This window comes from Hyposmocoma kahamanoa, unplaced genomic scaffold (genome assembly GCF_003589595.1).
Source record: "Hyposmocoma kahamanoa isolate Upper Pololo Valley unplaced genomic scaffold, ASM358959v1 63, whole genome shotgun sequence".
In the NCBI taxonomy this organism is placed as follows: domain Eukaryota; kingdom Metazoa; phylum Arthropoda; class Insecta; order Lepidoptera; family Cosmopterigidae; genus Hyposmocoma; species Hyposmocoma kahamanoa.
The window spans coordinates 6,306,147-6,324,702 of NW_020653851.1; the positions used below are offsets into that span (position 1 = coordinate 6,306,147).

Below are 18,556 nucleotides of genomic sequence, written 5' to 3' on the forward strand. Positions count from 1 at the left end.
CACACACACACACACACACACACACACACACACACACACACACACACCCTGATTAGAATTAAGAGTAATTTAATTTATATGAAAAACTATTTCAATTTTGTTAGTATTACATCCGAATTTTTTATTTTTTTTTGATTTTTTTTACTCGCACGCACGCACGCACGCACGCACGCACGCACGCACGCATTTTTGTATTTTTGATATTTGTATATAAATAATATTATGGCTCTGCCCTCTATACTACTCCTGTCCCGCAATCCATCTTAGGGAGAAGGGGGTGACTGAAAACCAGCGCTGCGACTGTCCTGAACAGGAGCAGCACCAGCTGAGACACCTCCTTTGCCTCCTCTTAATATAAAAATCAAAATTTCTAATTCCTTTAGCGTAGTTGTTTTTTTTTGAATTTTATTTTGTTTAGTTTGGAGGCAATAAAGAAAGATTTTTTAATTTTTTTTTTTATTAAATAACTCAAAGTACCTAAATGTTCTAAAAGCTCACGCACATTATGGCGCGCCACACTGCACCGCATCGTATAACAATCATCTTCCTAAATCACTTTCGTACATTTTATGTACAAAATATACACATGTTACGTATATATTGTAATGTAAAAATACTACATCACTACATCTGTCTGTCTGATTGCGACAAACTCACTACAAAACTACTGAACGTATGCTGGTATAGACTACATGACTTGGGGTCTAGGGCCGCCAAGACTGCAAATCCGCCACTGCTTATTGGAGCTATTTTTCAAAGTCAAAGATTATTTATTTCATAGGTAAAATAAATTTACACTTGAAAACGACACATTTAAGCTACTGCTCGTTCACTACGCTGACCTCCCTGAGAAGAACGAGCAAGAAACTCTAGGGATTGCTCTTTTCAAATAAACTTAAATGCTATGGAATACACTTTGAATCAAATTTGTGTGGATTCTGGAGCCTTGTCGTCTTTCCATACATCTTTATCTAACACGTAGTCTTCAATTTTGTAATATGATTTTTCGATCAAAATATTTTTAATGTAGTTTTAGTTTCAATTCTAAATGGCGTGTATATTGTTTTTTCTTATACGCGATTAGATCATGTATATATGTATACGCGATTAGATCACGTATGTATACGCGATCTGCAGCTGGATTTTGATTGCCTCTACTGATCGGAAACTGCGTCTTTTCCGAGTCGAGGAGCATAATTGCGATTCACAACTGGCCGATTGGAAACTTTGACATTTCTAATCGGAACAATAGTTGATTTAACTAACAAATTAGAAAGATACAGTACAAATCAGGTTCATCTTCTCGCTCAAAAACCCACCTGATAAAGAGATTACCAGATCGGATCGATTCCGTTTTGAATCAAAATCAGCACGCTGATCTGAAAAATAGTTTCGTTTCCTATGTATAACAATCACGAAAACCTAAGAACCCGAAACCTTATAGCAAGCAGGTTATGAATAAACAAAAATGCATCTGAGACCAATGTAAGTAATAATATTACATAATAAAAGAATAATATACATATAATATAAAAAATTTAGTATAACACTTCACATATTGAGCTCGTGTCAATCACGTTCTATTAATGGCTTATAAATAATTATAACTTTTTATAAAACAAAACCGATCTCCAAAGCTTGCTTATGTTGTGTTCTTTACCGCGGTCTCGTCAATGATAAGTGAATGCCCATCCTCGTCATAATGAATCATATTTATGAGCCCAAACACAAGATAGCTCTGTACGTCGTTGAGGAGTTCCTCTCACCTGTTTGCCACTTCCATCATCATATCAGCTCTAAGTCACCGTAAACTTTTGCTTTCATTGAAATTATATCTATGTACCAAGTTTTATTGAAATCGGTTGACGGAAACTGGGTGAAATTCAATAAAATGGATTCATCCCCCGATTTATCACTCTTACAGGTGGAATATTTTCTTAAAATTTGGGTGGGACCACTTCCGAGGTACCCGTTGCCAACGAAAAAAGAATTATTTTAATCGTTTCACTAATGTCGGAGTGATTGTGTAATATACACAAAAAAATACAGTCAAATTGAGACCCTCCTCCTTTTTTGAAATCGGTTAAAACTTGAATAAGATTATACATATAACTTAGTTCCGAGAAAAATGTCAGATACGACATGCACTTATTTGCATCTAATTGGACTCCATGTCAGAGATAACGATTTGTTCTAGTGCATGTAGACATGCGGGAGACCTACATCACACCTTTTTCTCTCTCCCAATTTGGCCGCTCGCTCCTTTTTTCTCTGCCAACTCCTAACACGCGTTCCTTTACCCACATGTACGAGGGTCAAACTGAAAGTTCTTAGAAAATTAAAAACTGATTACATTAGCCAGTTATTAGTTTTATTATATCTTTTCAAAATATTGTCCATTCACGTTAATACACCGCTGCATGCGATGGAACCACTGGGAAAAGCACTTTGCCCACTCGTCCTTAGGGGTCTCTTCAATGGCATCGCGATACGCAGCTACCGCTTCTTCAGCATTCATAAACCGCTTTCCTTTAAGTTTTTCTTTAATTTTTGAAAATAAATAAAAATCACAAGGCGCGAGGTCGGGGCTATACGGCGGGTGACCCAATAATTCAACGTTTGATGTCGCCAAATAGTCGATCGTTCGCTTGGCGGTGTGCGACGAGGCGTTGTCGTGGTGAAGGAGGATCCTACTGCGAGGTCGTTTCTCTCGAACTTTTTCCAAGACAAGTGGCAAACAATTGGTAGTGTACCATTCTGCAGAAACTGTTTTTTGATCCTCTAACACAATTGTTGCGAAATGACCTATCCTTCCAAAGAACGAGGCCACCATTTTTTTTCCCGCACTTCGATCTCTCTTCACTTTAGTTGGCAACTCCTCGAAAGGAAACACCCACTGAGCAGATTGTCTTTTGGTTTCAGGATCATAACAGTAAATCCAGCTTTCGTCACCTGTTAGTATGTCGAACACAGCATTTGAGTCACCTCCGTTAAATCTTTCAATCATTTTACGGCACCAATCCACACGATGGAGTTTTTGAGCCTCAGTCAAATTATGAGGTATCCACCGGGCGCAAAGCTTCCTGACCGCTAAATGTTCGTGGAGGATTTTGTGCACTTGACTCATACCGATGCCTAAGCTTGTCCGAATCTGCTGATAGGTCACTCTTTTGTCAGTCTCTATCATACGCCGCACAACACAGATGTTATCTTCAGTCGTCGCCGTAGAAGGCCGTCCCTCACGTAAATCATCAGTGAGATTAGTGCGACCACGTTTAAACTCATTAAACCAGTTGTAAACAGTCGCACGAGATGGGGCTTCATCGTGAAAGGCCAATCGTAGTCTATCATAATTTTCTTGTTGACTTAAATGACATCGAAAGTCATAAAAAATCATTGCACGAAAATTGTCTCGTGTTAAATTCATGTTGACGTGACACAGACAATTTTCAATTTGCCGCCAAATCGTAAAACAAATGACAAATGAATGAAATATATACTCAGTAATATTGGCAAAGAGTTCTATTTTCAAATTTAAGAATTATTTTTTTATTATATTGTTTATAAGTGGCCAGTTCTAAGAACTTTCAGTTTGACCCTCGTATATCATGTCTCCTTGTATACATATATTATATCCCCTCTCATAATTTGTTATTTCATTTTCTCTTTTGATTTTTCTGTACTGTCCGTTTAGTAATCATTAATGTCAGCACAGAATAGTTGGGTGCCACATAAAAAAAACGTTGTCTGTCAACAGAACTGTACAACAGATTTAGTGGGAACAAACCATGCAAAGGAAAGGCTTACCTGGACAGTTCTGAAGTGTCACTTTATACTATAAAATTTTCTCTTTTTATTTCAGACAGTGTACCTTAGATCATTTTGATACAGACCTTACTTAGTTTGTTATTGCTGCTTATAGTACGTAATTGTTTTTTAAGTAAATAAGTTAGATGACCTATATTCAAAGTAAAAAATAAGGTTGTCCGCCATATTGGGGAAATTTAAAGAAGGTAATTTCTTCTACCGGCATTATGACAGTAATAAGTGGGAATAATGAAGGAATAATGCCATTACAAGGCCCAAACAGTTGCTTAAGAACGTATGAAAGAAATGAAAAGAATAATTTTTAAATGACATGTAGACAATAGAGGAAGCTTTACATTAGTAAAAAGATTAAAAAAACCAATGGGGAAGAGTATACATATTAAAGTACTTTGTGAAAAGGAATAATCATACATACAAAGTACAGTTGACTAGATACTATTATGTAATCTATACAATGAATCTATCTGATTCTAGACCAATATTTACAATACTCATTATTATAAAGAAAAAGTCACAAAAAGGCGCCAAAAGCATAAAATCGCTAGTCCTAAATCTGGCAGTCTATCGTAGATCTAAGGTGGATGCCTTAGCCTGTAGGAATGACCGAACAATTTTATTTTAATAGAATTAAAAGAATATAATCGATCTTTGTATGGGTATTTTTTAATATACATACATACTTACTGTGACATAAGAATATGAGTGAGTTGCAAAAGCGTCCTGTAAGTTTAATGAGTTTAGAACTATAGTACCTACCGACCTTTACTTTATCAAAGCAAAACCTGAAACAGCGTGAGAGGTACTTAAGGACACATTAAAGTTAATGAATGTTTGCGTCATTAATTCGTATAACATTCATTCATTAAATTTCTTAGCATTAAATTTACCAACGTTAATGTAAAAGCGGGCATTCATTATCCTGCATTGCAGTCCGCCGTAATGTATTAGCAGCGTGCAAACCATCCTGCAATGCGTCCTGGGAGACTCCATACATGACCCATCGCAGGATAGTGTATGAGCAGTATGCCGCCTGCGCGGCGGGCTATCATGCAGATAGTGACGACTTCTATCTACTAAACCGAGTAGCCGAAAGCAAAGCTGCAACCTTATCACGTAACAAGACGTAAAAAAATAACCGACATTGAAATGGTAATTACACCTCTCTCGTTGTAACTGCTTACGTGGCCGAACGGTTACCACGCCAGACTGGGCCGGGAGAAATATTTATAATATTTATATGGTCTACATTTATTTCTCTCGTGACTTTGGATGTAATTAGTGGTTGTCTATGTGTGTGTCCATGGCGTCCGTGATACAGGGTTTCCTTAAAATTTCTTCGATCCGGCTAGACTCGAATTAGGAACCTCGCCATGCCGTGGCTGACGCTCTCCCAACTGAACTACGACAAACGATACGAATCAAGGATGCCTTCGAACATTCAGAAGCGCAGCTGCGGCGCCACAGACGCACCACTGCAGCGTTTTTACGACCGTATAATTTCATTACGACAGTCGTTCAACGATAAAATAAACGTTACAACATAATTGGAACGCGCCCTAAGGGGAGTGAAGTATAAGCTGAAAACTATGTCTGGTGCCTTGAAAATTTTACCTAATACCCATTGACCTGTAGGTCAATGCTAATTAATACCCATAACCGGCAGGTAAAATATGATTTATTTTATAATACCAAGTAACGAGGTGAATGAGTCTTGCGCCTGGTGTTAAGCGATACATCCATCCATCCAGTCCATAACAGTTGAAGTGCCACTCAGAGCTTTAAATCTTAAACACCAGAGCGGCACTGCACTGCGACCGTCAGTAGGTGGCAGTACCTAGGTAATAGGTAGAAAAAGGTGAGGTGGCAACCTTACCTATTTCTGCGAAGAGTAATGTCTAGCATTACTGCGTTCCGGTTTAGAAGTGTAAGGGTGCTGGCGAAATTACAGGCACATGGGCTCGTCAATTTATGTACCAGGGTAACTGAATCCTGGGACTAGAAATTGGTAAGGTAGCATTTCCTGGATGTAAGTACTCTTTCATAAGGGGCTCTACTGCTTCTGATTAAATTATATATGATATTATGTACCTTTATCATCACTCCAACTTAAACATCCGATGAGAGGTGTCGGCCAATTATTTCCTCAAGATTACTAGAAAGCAAACAATAAACCTATTGATGTCCGCTCAATTCAAAAAATGTTTCTACCGTCTAATAAAACAAACTAAAATCGAAAAACTATACGACGCGCCGTCGCTAGACTGAAAACAGGTTTCATTATAATTTAATTTACTACACTATCAAATTGGCTGGATATTTAGAGGGGTCATAAAATGCTTTATAATCTTCGTGCTTTACGTTTCCAAGTAGGTACCTTCAAGTACAATCAGAGTAATACATAAATCATAACGCGTCGTAAACTCGCCAAGCGGAGAACATAAAGTTATATAAAAATACGAAATGTGTTCGAGTTTGTTGATTCAGGTAGCGTGCCGCACGATTTTATTCCATCCCTGGGCAAAAAAGGAACACCCGACCATCCTTTGTATAATTTCCAAGCATAAATAAATAAAAAGTGTATCTGAAACAAGTAGAACGAGTGAAGCATGCGTATGCAAACAGATTGCCAGTAGGATTCATGTTGTGCCCTGCTGGGATACGCCAGCCGAGGTCGTACATATTTTATGGGAGGATTTCAGAGATATTAAACGCTGCCTTCTGTTTTATTTTATTTGATAGAACATTTCAGCACAAGCTGTTATCGATTTTCAGAAACCTGAGATGAAACACAATTATTCATTTAAACAAAGGTTTCCTTTTTAACCGACTTAAAAAAAAGAGGTTGAAGTCGGTTCTCAATTCGATTGTGTATACTATGCGATTACTCCGGCATTTGTGAATCGATTTTGATTATTCTTTTTTGTTGGTAAGAGTGTACTGAGGAGTATTAGTCCCATTCAATTTTGAAGAAAATATTTCACCTCCAAGGTTGGCAAACTAGGGGATAAATCCGATTTCGCGCACATTCCGGTATAGGTATAGATGGTATAGATGTAATTCCACGAACTTCTGAGGTCGGTGTTTTTTTATGAAATAGTTATAATTTCTCTTTTCATAATAATACCAGTCAACCGTAACAATTACCTGGTCTCGAACTAGGAAATCTATGTACTACGAGAACCAGATCAACGAAATTAACTCCGGAGGCATTACCCAGAACACTCAGACCAGAAGCAATTTAGAAAAAAAGTACATTTCCTAATTGATCCTTTCGGGAATCTTGGCCGCTGAGGATATCTAAAACTACTTACAAATAAAATCGTACATACTTTGTGGCATAAAATATATGTATTATAACTAAATGTAACAAAAATCTGCGACCATATATTTGCAGGTAGTTGTAGTCGAGAAAATAAATAACTTGATGAATAAACAAGAAAAATAAATTATTTTTAATTAGCGTAAAACTGTTTGCTTATAATAGGGGTTAAAGTATGAAATTGCCGATTTGTACTGAAAATTTAAATTGTTTATTTTTTAAATTTTTAACAAATTTATTTAATCAAAATAGTTGCCATTATTATCTATACATTGCTGCCATCTAATGGGAAGGTTATTAATGCCTTTGCGATAGAACTCCGACGATCTAAACTGCACAAACTGTGTGAAAGCATTTTGTACTGCCTCCTGGGAAGAAAACTTCTTGTCACGTAGATAATTGTCCAAATCACGAAAAAAATGGTAGTCCGTTGGAGCAAGGTCTGGTGAATACGGAGGATGACGAATGGTTTCTAACTGCAGTTCCTGAAGGGTCAAAATGGTTTCTCGTGCTGTGTGAGGTCTCGCGTTGTCGTGGAGCAATAATGGTGAAGATCGATTCATGAGTCGGGGCTGTTTTACTGCTAGTTTTGTCAACATGGTTCGGAGTTCGGCACAATAGACATCTGCCGTTATTGCTTGACCAGATCGGAGAAAACTATAGTGAATAACACCATGCTGAGACCACCAAACAGTTACCATTACCTTTTTATTGGTAAGTTTTGCTTTAGGACACTGTTGTGGCATTTGACCTGGGGTCAGCCATTGCATTTTTCTTTTCCGGTTATCATAAAGAATCCACTTTTCATCACATGTTACAATTCGATCCAATATTCCTTCATTTCTGTACCGGTTCAACAAGGCAACACAAGTTTCAACACGCGTTTCTTTCTGCAGATCAGTCAAATCATGAGGCACCCATTTTTCGTATTTTTTTATTTTATTGATTTGACGCAAGTGAGTCAATATTGTGGGTAAGGTAACGTTAAACCATGCCGCTAATTCCTGGGTAGTTTGACTAGGATCGGCTTCCACTATCTCTCTTAATTCATCGTTATTCACCTGTGTGGGCGGTCTTCCTCGTGGCTCGTTCTTTAACTCGAAATTTCCATCACGAAAGCGTTTAAACCAAAATCGCACGGTGCGTTCATTAGTAGACCCCTCTCCAAACGCAGCATTGATATTGCGGGCTGTTTCTGCAGCGTTAGTTCCGCGTTGGAACTCGTATTCAAAAATCACTCGAATTTTCGCAGTATCCATCTTTCTTGTCTAAATTGAATAACAAAAACAATTGAAAGTCGATATTCAAATGTTTCAAATTTAAAAAAAAAAAATCACAGAAACCATTTGAAAAAAGTTTCATTCGAAAACCTCAAACCATGAAGATTCTATGAAAATTCAAAGAACCTATTGCAATAAAACGGCAATTTCATACTTTAACCCCTAATATTACATAAATGGTATGACGCGCGTATTTTGTTGTGGAGCAACATTTTTATTTTCGTAAGTTTACAATCATAACAATCATCAGCTGCAGACCGTCCCAACAACACTGAAAAAAAAAACCTATCGTATTCAATAGGTTAAGTTCTCGTAATCTAAAGGGTTATAATAATAGTAAAAATTATTCGGTTTCGCGTATTGTACTCTTAAAAAAGTTTCAGCTAATTTCGTTGGAGATATGATTTTAAAGCGGCTGATGAAACTTGTTTATTGATTGCTATACCGAATTCGGCAAAGTTGAATCACTGATAGCACAGAATGTGTAATAATATGTATATGGAATGATAATATAAAAAAATAATATGGTACGAAGGGATTTGTTATTAGGTAGTGTTTCACTGTATTGAATTATTTTAATTATTATTTAAGAAAGTCTCAATTTAGAATACGTTAGAAGGTTTATTAAAAGCTGTGTAGGAATTCCTAGGGGACCTTTTATTTTTTATTTAATTTTCTAAATATTTTTCAGAATGAAACGAAAAACATTCTACTTTTAATTTGAAATTCTCTAGAGAGGTCTCTAGCCTTTAACCGTACGAGAGAGGCAAAGGGTCACAGCGCACTTCGTGGAATGATTTACGATGCGTGTACACGTTGGTACATAAATAAATAATAAACAACATAGACCTACACCTTTTTTATTGGATTTAATTGGTAACATTTCCAGTCTGGTGGGCGTCGCACAAAGTATGATGTAACGCAGCAATGTGACTCCGGGCCCGCGCCGCAGCTTCGGACCGCATTTGACCCCAATCGACCCCAATCGAAGGACTAAATTGTTTGCCCGATTGCCGATATTATGACCATATAAAATATAGTACACAATTTTATACTAAGATGACCCAGCGCACGCTCCTGTACTCACTATTTACAGAAACGGGGAAACTATTTAATATGACGCTTAGCTTTTTATTTCGATGGTTCGGAAAAGTTTTCAAGTCATTGAAGGTGAGACACACTTTAAAAGTTTTCATTCCATTCCAGCCAATTTTGTTGAAGTACAGTGTACACATAGGAAATGAAACGATTTCTTTCGAATCTAAAACTCGTATATTTGTTTTTGCAAACAAAACAACGTTTCGCGCCCTTTACAGATCCCCATGGTTACGGCCACCGGCGGCTGACACCTTGGCTTTGACTTTTCGACGATTTCTCTATGTGTGACAATCGCGAAATGTTAGGAATTCGTACAGTATACATTTAATATTTTCTGAAAGCACGTATGTATTTAATTTAAATACATACGTGCAACTCATTGATTTCGATTTTGTGTTGGTGCATATCATGTTAGGCAAATTTAGATGGTACCTATATTTTAATTTTTTTCTTGGCAACTATGTATATCTACCTCAGCTGTGGCGGCACTTCGTAATTACACGTTCTTTTTTTGGTACTGTTTTTTCCATTGGAAAAGACAAAGGCACTAATGCGCCATGCAGCCAAGACTGAAAGTAATCTCTTTCTTATATTTCGTTACAAGAATTAAATGTCTTCGATAATGCTTCTTACGAAATAATATAAAATTGGATATCATTCTTGATTTTTCAGGAGATCTGGTAAAGAATGCGGGATGTTTTCAGGGGTTTTGTATAGTTCAAGGAGGTTACTGATGAGGATTATTCTAGCGATGGAAAAATGTGGGCAATCGAAAAATATATGAAGCATTGGCAGATTGGTTGGAGTAGTTGCAGTAAGCACACGATGAGGAGGAGATCATGTGCATTCTATGCAGGTGTTCATTGAAATGTACATGACCAAGACGTTATCTGGTCGTTACGAAATAAGAGGCCAAATTTGACGCTTGTCATGGCGACGCGAACAGGGGGTGTAATAATCATATCAGTAATCACATTATACGATTTTCACGAGAAATCGATTCAAAATTTTAAGAGTTTGTGATTCTTTAGATTATTTTTCGGTTTATTAGGGGCCTAAAACGCTAAATCGTGCAATTCTGTTAAAAGCAATTCATTTACAGAATTCCTTGCAATTCTGTGTGGCAATTCCTCTTATTTTCGTAAAATTGTCCCACATTCCTATTAATTGTATCCATTTTTTTTTAATTTTGATTTTATAATATTCATAAATTGTTTATTACGAGAATTTAGTGTAAATAAGTACGTTCATCGATAAAACAACGACATAATATATATAGACATAGATGAACATGAAGAACATGGCTTCAAAACAAAAATTGTCAAGGACCCTGGTCAGGTTCTATCGAAACCGAAAATGTTACAATATGGAGAATCCAATACGGCCGCCATATAAAATTGAGTTTGCTGAATCTCTGTAACTATCGATGATGGACGGGTGATGTCTTCTGAATTATTTTAGGATACTAATTTACGCCACCACACCAACTACCTGCACTCTCTCTCTCACCCAAACCAACCCAACCAAAGAAAATACTCTTCTGAAATGTTAACTTCAACTCCCAATTTGTCACCAGACACAAAGAAAGCCCGGCGCAACGCGCGCCATCTATTCTTATTATACTATTGTATAGGTGTATATCATTTTTGCATAATGTATAAATAAAATAACGGCAATTTGTGTATCTTACTATGCCTTTGGAAGGTTTGCTGGTACATTATAGCACAGGTTTTCCTTTTTTTAAGTAGAAGCGGCAATATGTATATTCTTATCGTATCGTTGTATTATTATTATTTTATTATTATGACTATTTTCTCGTGGCCCCACTAATTTGTCCCTATAGTGGGACCCGCACATTAATCAAGAGTAATATCGTGAACATAAACATAAATAGAGAAACATAGGCAGCAGCGTTTGAACACGTAATTTTGTGTGAGGAGTAGGGGGATTAAAATAATTTCAATAAAAAATCGAGATAAATTAATTTGCTACTCCGCGAACCCGGTTCGCGGAGTAGCAAATCAATTTATTTCCATTTTTATTAACATGAACTTCCGCAAAGTAACGCCTGAATCTTTAATAGCTAAAATAATTTCGTTTGAGTGTTTTCGTAACTTGTATTTATTTTAATTTTATTTTGATCTCATTACAAGTCTAACTGGCCATATAAATGTAATTAATAGGTCTCCTTTTCTGTTATTTGCGTTATTTAATAAATAATAGAACCGGAAATCCTTGACTTTCATATTGCATATTTAGACATTTCAATAAAAATACTGTACAACAATAAACTTTTAAAATATAGACTTTTAAATTGTTCTAAATAGTCGGTAGTTCCTCAGAAAAATCATATTCAATGAATCTATATAAAATTAAAACGGCACAAAGTTTTTCGTCAGGGCTTTAGCTCATTCAAAATTATCCAAAAATGTTGGTAACTTTGAAAAGCACTTTGAACACCATTTACTGCATTTATTGTCTTATTAACCTCAACCTAAAAATATGCTTATCTTATATTTTTATTATATAGATATACACTGGATAACTAGAACCTTTTGCAAAAAAGTTGAAAGTTTTTTGTGATACCACGTGACAGGACAAACAAGTTGTGCTCCTGGTGGTAATCGACACGTCTGTCTGTAGCAGTTGTAGTGTCAATCAGAGCTTTAAATCGCAAAATTTTGAGGGGCATTGCCACTGCGTCACCTTGAGATATAAATTGACAAGTCCCAGGTGACTGTAATTTCACAGCACCCCAACCCTTCAAGACCGGTGCACGGTAATACTCACAATAAAGCAGTAGAGGCAGATAACAATTAGATGTAATTTTATTAAGTTGCTTTTAAAAGTTAGTTTCCCCCGAATTGACTGAGCTAACCTATGATGAAATCTTCCATTCTTCGATTGTACATGTTCAAAATAAAGCATAATCGTTTCTTTACAGAAAATGACACGCATTATCTCGACGCTATAGAGATTAAAAACAAAAGTAGGTAAACCAATAGCAACATGTTTACAAAATTAAATTTAAGTAGATAAGCATTAACCTAAAGCGATGATACACGATGCGTTGCGTCGGCGGCGGTGCAACGCCCGAGCGGTGAAGCTGCGTTGTATCTACTCAAGTTGTATGTACAATACATAATGATCAGTACAGAGTACTAAAAAAATCGACCTCAAAAGTACGTGGAATTACGTCTATTTGCTAAGTTTTACTGAAATATCCCCTAGTTCGCCACTATACAGGACTTGACACTGGAGATAATAAAAATCGGTTCTTACTACTCAAAGCATATCGAGAGAAAAACGCCTTGAATTAAAGAAATATTATAAATAATATAAATAGAAAATCAACCATTAAAGTAATTGCTCCTAAATTAAAGTTAGGCGCTATTTATAAAAATGAATCTTCAAGCGTGAACAGCCACCCTTCGAGGTGGATGTTTTTCTTCAAAATGAAATGGGACCACTATGGAAGTAAGATGTACATAAACGGAACAGCCATCAAAACGCCTTGACGAAATTATTCTAAAATTAGTTTAACATAGGTTTTATACTAGTTATAGCAATTGCGTTTTCAAAACCAAGCAGCAATTTTGTTGTATATCGAAATTGTAACATATGGCGCAACAAAATACCACACAAACTTCAAGAAGTGATTTTGCTGTAAATAATTTGGAGTCCAATATGTTGGTCCATTTTATTGACGTATCTAATGTAGTTTTTAGATATAGGACGTATATTTTGTTTTAAATATGAATAAAACTACAGGTCTGCTATATTTAAAATGCCGTAAATATTTATTAAAATTAAAATGCAAAAACTGCACTTTGTACGCTGTTACAATGAAATCAAATCAGTCTCTATCTGAAAAACAAAATAACCAATTGTTCTGGTTTTGTTGGCACTTCTGAGCAAACAGGTACATACAATATTAAGAAATTTTCTGCAATAGCTTGTGACATAGTAATTTTCAACAAATCACACCCTAAGACAACAAATTTGCTGTTTTTTAAGTAATGCCTTGTATCGGTTTTAGCCAATGTCTTGTATCGGTTTTAATTCCTCCTTCCTCACTCGACGTTTTGTCATCTAAAATAAAAATTAGTAAAATTAAAATAAGTACATACAATACTATTATTTCGACCCCTCCTACGTAAAGTATCGTATGTCGAAATTGACAAGTTTACAGGGGAGCGTTTTAAAATTTGAATTTACTGAAATGGGCATAACAAGTGACTTTAGCATTTGTCGGTTTCATAGCTCGTTACTCACATAGAGTATTATAAAATCCCAGATATCGGTTAGATGAAGAAGTACAATTTATTTTATAATTTTGTACTAACGTCGATGTGGGTCAGCAAGCGGGTAAAGTAAAGTGAGACTGGACGGGTCACGACTGCTGCATGGTGGTCGTACACGAAATCTACCACAGTATGGATACCCAAACATAGGAAACGACTTCGCGGCAGACCAAAGCGTCGACGAAGAGACGAGCTAGACGCGCGCCTAAACGACTGAATCTCAGTGGCGCAAAGCAGAGAAGTGTGGAAGGAGGGGGACATAATATAATAATAATAATGATAGTAACGTACTAACAAAACGTATTTATTTTATCAGTTGTATACTGTTGTTTAACCCGATTGTTAATAAATTATCAAACCCGGGTTCGATTACCGGTAGGACCAATTTGGGAAATAAATTTTTCAAATAAATAATAAATAAATAAATAACGCACACACTCAACATAGCCCCGCACTAGGGAAACCCTGTGTCGCGGGTGCCATGGACACACACATAGACAACCACAAATTACACCCAAACTCACGAGAGAAATAAATGTAGGCCATACAAACATTTCTCCCGGCCCGGGAATCGAACCTGGGACCTCTGCGTGGCAGTCCGGCATGGTAACCGTTCGGCCACGGAGGTAGTTATTAATATTATATTATATTATAATAAAAATTACGGGACGAACAAATGCTCCTGATGATAAGCGACACAGAAATAGGTGAGGTGGCAGTACCTCCCTGAACGAACTCTTTCACAAGGAGCTCTACTGTTACAAAAAATTGGTTATGGTCTGGGTTTTCTGTTGTCAGACAACCGCATTTATCTTGTCTCAAACTAGAAATTCAAAGTAATATGATAATTTCGAAAATACATGAAAATATGGGGATAAAATTTTTAAGCACGCGGACGTCACACAGACGACAATGAATTGGTTAGAGCGCGGACGTGGTTTGTTTCAGGCCGTGGGTTCAAATACCTCCTGCGCCATAAAAAAATATTCCCATATTTTCATGCATTTAATTGATAACATTAACAACTTTTGGGCCTTTTATGTGACATTGGTCTTGATGGTAGGGATGTCAGGATCATTCGTAACCTGTATGAGAAGCAAGTGGCCACGATAAGAGTTGCGAATGAGGCTTAAATAAATAAACCGATCAAGTTGAGATCTGTCGTGGGGTCCGGCAGGGCTGCATCCTGTCTCCGCTGCTTTTTAATGTTTACTCGGAGGCTCTGATGTCGTAAGCGCTTGAAAACCTTGAAGTGGGAATAAAGATCAAAGGCAAAGTCGTTAACAACTTGCGTTATGCAGACGACACTATTCTCATTGCAACATCGGAGACCGATTTGCAAGCAATTGTAAATAAGGTTAATGAATGTAGCGAGAAAGCTGGTTTATCAACGAACATAAACAAGACGAAGTTCATGGTGGTCTCGAGAAATCCGGATTTGAACCCTAACATATCTGTAGCTGGGAAAAGAACTATAGCGGATACGATAGTGCAAGTATTATGTGTTAAGGGGGCTTGGGTAAATGAACCATGGGAATCTGATCAGGAAATCAAGGCCTGGATAGGAATTGCTCGAGCCTATTTTAACAACATGAGGAAAGTTCTGTGCTGTTGTAAACTGAATATATAGCTCCGAGTCAGGTTACTTTTATGTTACATCTGGCCTAACGTTATGTACGGCTGCGAGGGTACGAATGAAACCATGCTTCAGCGTGTTCGTATGTCCCTGAAAATGATGCCATCTATCAAAAGGCGTAAAATAAAGTATCTTGGTCACAGGAACAATAAATACACGCTGCTACAGCTAATAATGATGGGTAAAGTGCAGGGAAAGAGTGCCCTGGGCGAAAAAAGAAATCGTGGCTGCGGAACATTAGGAAGTGGACCGGCATTGCCTACGTCGAACAGCTGTTTCGGTTGGCTGCTGATAGAGACGGATCCAGGAAGCTGACGGCCAACCTTCAGCATGAAGAGGCACTTTAAGAAGAAGAAGAAGAATTGATAATAATAACTCTGTGAATTTGCACTGTGTGTGTGTATGTAAGACCTTCGTTACAAAAATTTTGAGAAGTTAATTTCTCAAGTTTATCGTGTACCGAGAATCAAACCCGGAACCTAGAGCAAAGGAATTAACACCCAGGCCAGAACCAATTTAGAAAAGTTCATTTCCCAAATTGGTCCTACCGGGAATCGAAGCGGTCACAAAGTGGCCTTTCTCTTTTCTTGTGTTGCATTTAGAGAGATGTATACTTTATTTAGTACAGAATATGTTTTGTTAATTATGAAAGAGTTCATTTTACCTTGACTTTTGGGCCAGTACCGCGTATCTTTTTCGTCACGGGACCCCGGCGATGGCGGCGGCGGCAGCTCGAAGAATTCGTCTGCGACAATAAGGCACTGTTCAATCGGTAATAGACATTATTACTGAATAAAGGAACCTGCACCATATCACAGTATAAGACACCACAAAGAGATATTCAACCTTTCGCAGCAACTAGATTTGGTCGGTCTGTCATATTTAGGTATGAAATTGACTTACCATTGATCTTCTGTATTTTTCATATAAAACACACAAAAAATTCGCAAGCCACATAAATGCATTCTCACTTCGGCGGCCGCGCGTCTGTTGCCCTACAATCGTGAAGGAGCGTAACTAAAGGAGGGAAGGGGGAAAGGGGATTTTTATTTAGTGTAAAAACAATTGTATAGGATTTGAATCTCTATTAAAATGTGTTAAGTGCTTTTCTAGTGCCACATTCACTGAATTATAAAGTTGTAAATCGTAACTTCAATTAGCCCAGAGCGAATTACATTGTTGCATTTCTAACTAATTACAATTACCGAGCAGCGAATTTGCTGTATCTCGGTGAACCATAGTTGGTTGGCCACGATAAAATGCTGTAAGTATTTCGAAACATTTAAACGGGGACCGTGTATCTCAACTTCAAAAAAAAAATGTAAGTAAAATTCTTGGTGTACCTATTTTACCATAAAAAAAAGCAAATTTTTCCTATTTACACCATTCTTCCGTGTGTTTTGTAAAAAATCAGGATCAAAAATCGACGTCGTATAACGGAAACATAACGTCGTAGAATTATGAGACCTAGACCAAAAAATATGCAATTTTTTTCTGATTCCAAATACATAAAAAACTAATTTTGCCATATTTCGAGATACGACAAGATTGCTTCCAGAGTCGATATGCGTTTTTATCCTATTATAAACCCAACTTACCGAATGCTTGATGTAAGGAATTATAGTTCCTTGGGTTTTTTTATTGTATAAAGCGACGGGACGAAGAAGTTGTACGTCTGTCGGTAAGTAACATGCTTATTAATAACAGCTACAGTGCCACCCATAGCTTTAACCGCAAAGATCTGAGGAGCACTGCCAATGCGCTATTCACTGTATATTAACCCGAATGGAGTGCCGAAAAGGAGCCTCCCTGCACGACGTCCCATTCCTTTCCTAGGCACCCTAGGCAACAATCGGTCAACCTTACGCCGCCGGTTTGGCAAATTCTTTCGATACGATTTCAAGCATTATAGGATAACATAAGATTAGTTTCTTCCCACTTTCCATAGAATAACAACTTTTAAAACGACCACAGTCATACGTCATAATTCAATCTTGGCATTTTAAAGTATTTCTTTGTACCAACCTACAATGTATGCGTATTTAAAGACTTATTTCTTGATGATTTATTTACACTACCACATGTCAGTCTCCTCACTAACAGTCGTATCTGATGTTTTTGTCATGATTAAATTAAATCTACTATAATACTCAGCTTTCAAAAGCGAACATTCTTAATCGTTGCACCTCTACCTTTTACCAATCAATAGTTAGATAGATAAACACTTTACTCACTAATATAACACAAATACAAATTAAATAAAAAATTAAAATAAAACATTTTTATCATAGTAGTGAAGGGCGTTGACTCAGGGCGCAGGACCAACGTCAGAAACAACGACAAGGACTAAATGTGTAAGTTACCTATTTGTAAGTAAAAATATAAGAAACGACTAGGAGTTATCATTGAAATAATAAAGTGTAAATAGTGCATCTAAAATAACCTATTCGATGTATGTATAAGTGGATGTGCGGATGTGAATGTAAGCGTAAATGACAGTGTAAATTATGATTGTTGTTAATACGTTTTAGTGTAATAAATAAAAGTAAAAATCTTAGAAAGGCCACGTGCAAAATGTGTATAGGAGAAGAAATTCGCGCTTTATGGACTTAAATCCTATTAGGAATTCACCACACTTATCAATACGGAATCGTATTAAACCGGCCAGTAAAAGCTTTACGTCCATTAAAATTTAATAAGAACAAAAAATACTTTAATATAATAATTTTTAGTAGCAGTAGTTCTCTTTGTGAAAGAGCTCGTCCAGGGAAGTACTGCCAACCTTATTTATTTCTGTAGCCAAGCAGTAATGTGAGCATTTCAGCTTTGAAGGGTAACGGTATGAAGGGAGGGGTCCTCAACTGTTATGGACAGTTGAGGACCCCTCACCCCATAGACAGGCGTTTCGCTTACTACCAGGCGCACAGCTTGTTCGTCGCGTGGCACTTGGTATCATAAAAAAAAACTTGCTCGTTTTACTTTTACTGAGGTCGACGACGCGAAATGCAACGCCGGCTCAAGCCCATTCCGCCTATATAAGTGTGGTGAGTCCCTTAAGGCACGTTTAGAAGCAGTATAATTAAGTAGTACT

The 18,556-nt window shown here is 37.0% G+C and overlaps 1 protein-coding gene and 1 long non-coding RNA gene across 2 annotated transcripts; both read right to left on the reverse strand.

Moving 5' to 3' along the window:
• Positions 1-2,374: 2,374 nt before the first annotated feature.
• Positions 2,375-3,397, reverse strand: LOC113229930 (histone-lysine N-methyltransferase SETMAR-like). The gene has a single exon (XM_026463622.1). The coding sequence runs from the start codon at positions 3,395-3,397 to the stop codon at positions 2,375-2,377; it is 1,023 nt and encodes a 340-aa protein (XP_026319407.1).
• Positions 3,398-13,541: 10,144 nt separating this feature from the next.
• On the reverse strand, positions 13,542-16,629 carry LOC113230534. Its single transcript, XR_003310504.1, has 2 exons — positions 16,130-16,629; positions 13,542-13,617 (listed from the first exon to the last, which is right to left on the reverse strand). It is a non-coding gene; the product is annotated as an uncharacterized LOC113230534 (long non-coding RNA).
• Positions 16,630-18,556: the final 1,927 nt, after the last annotated feature.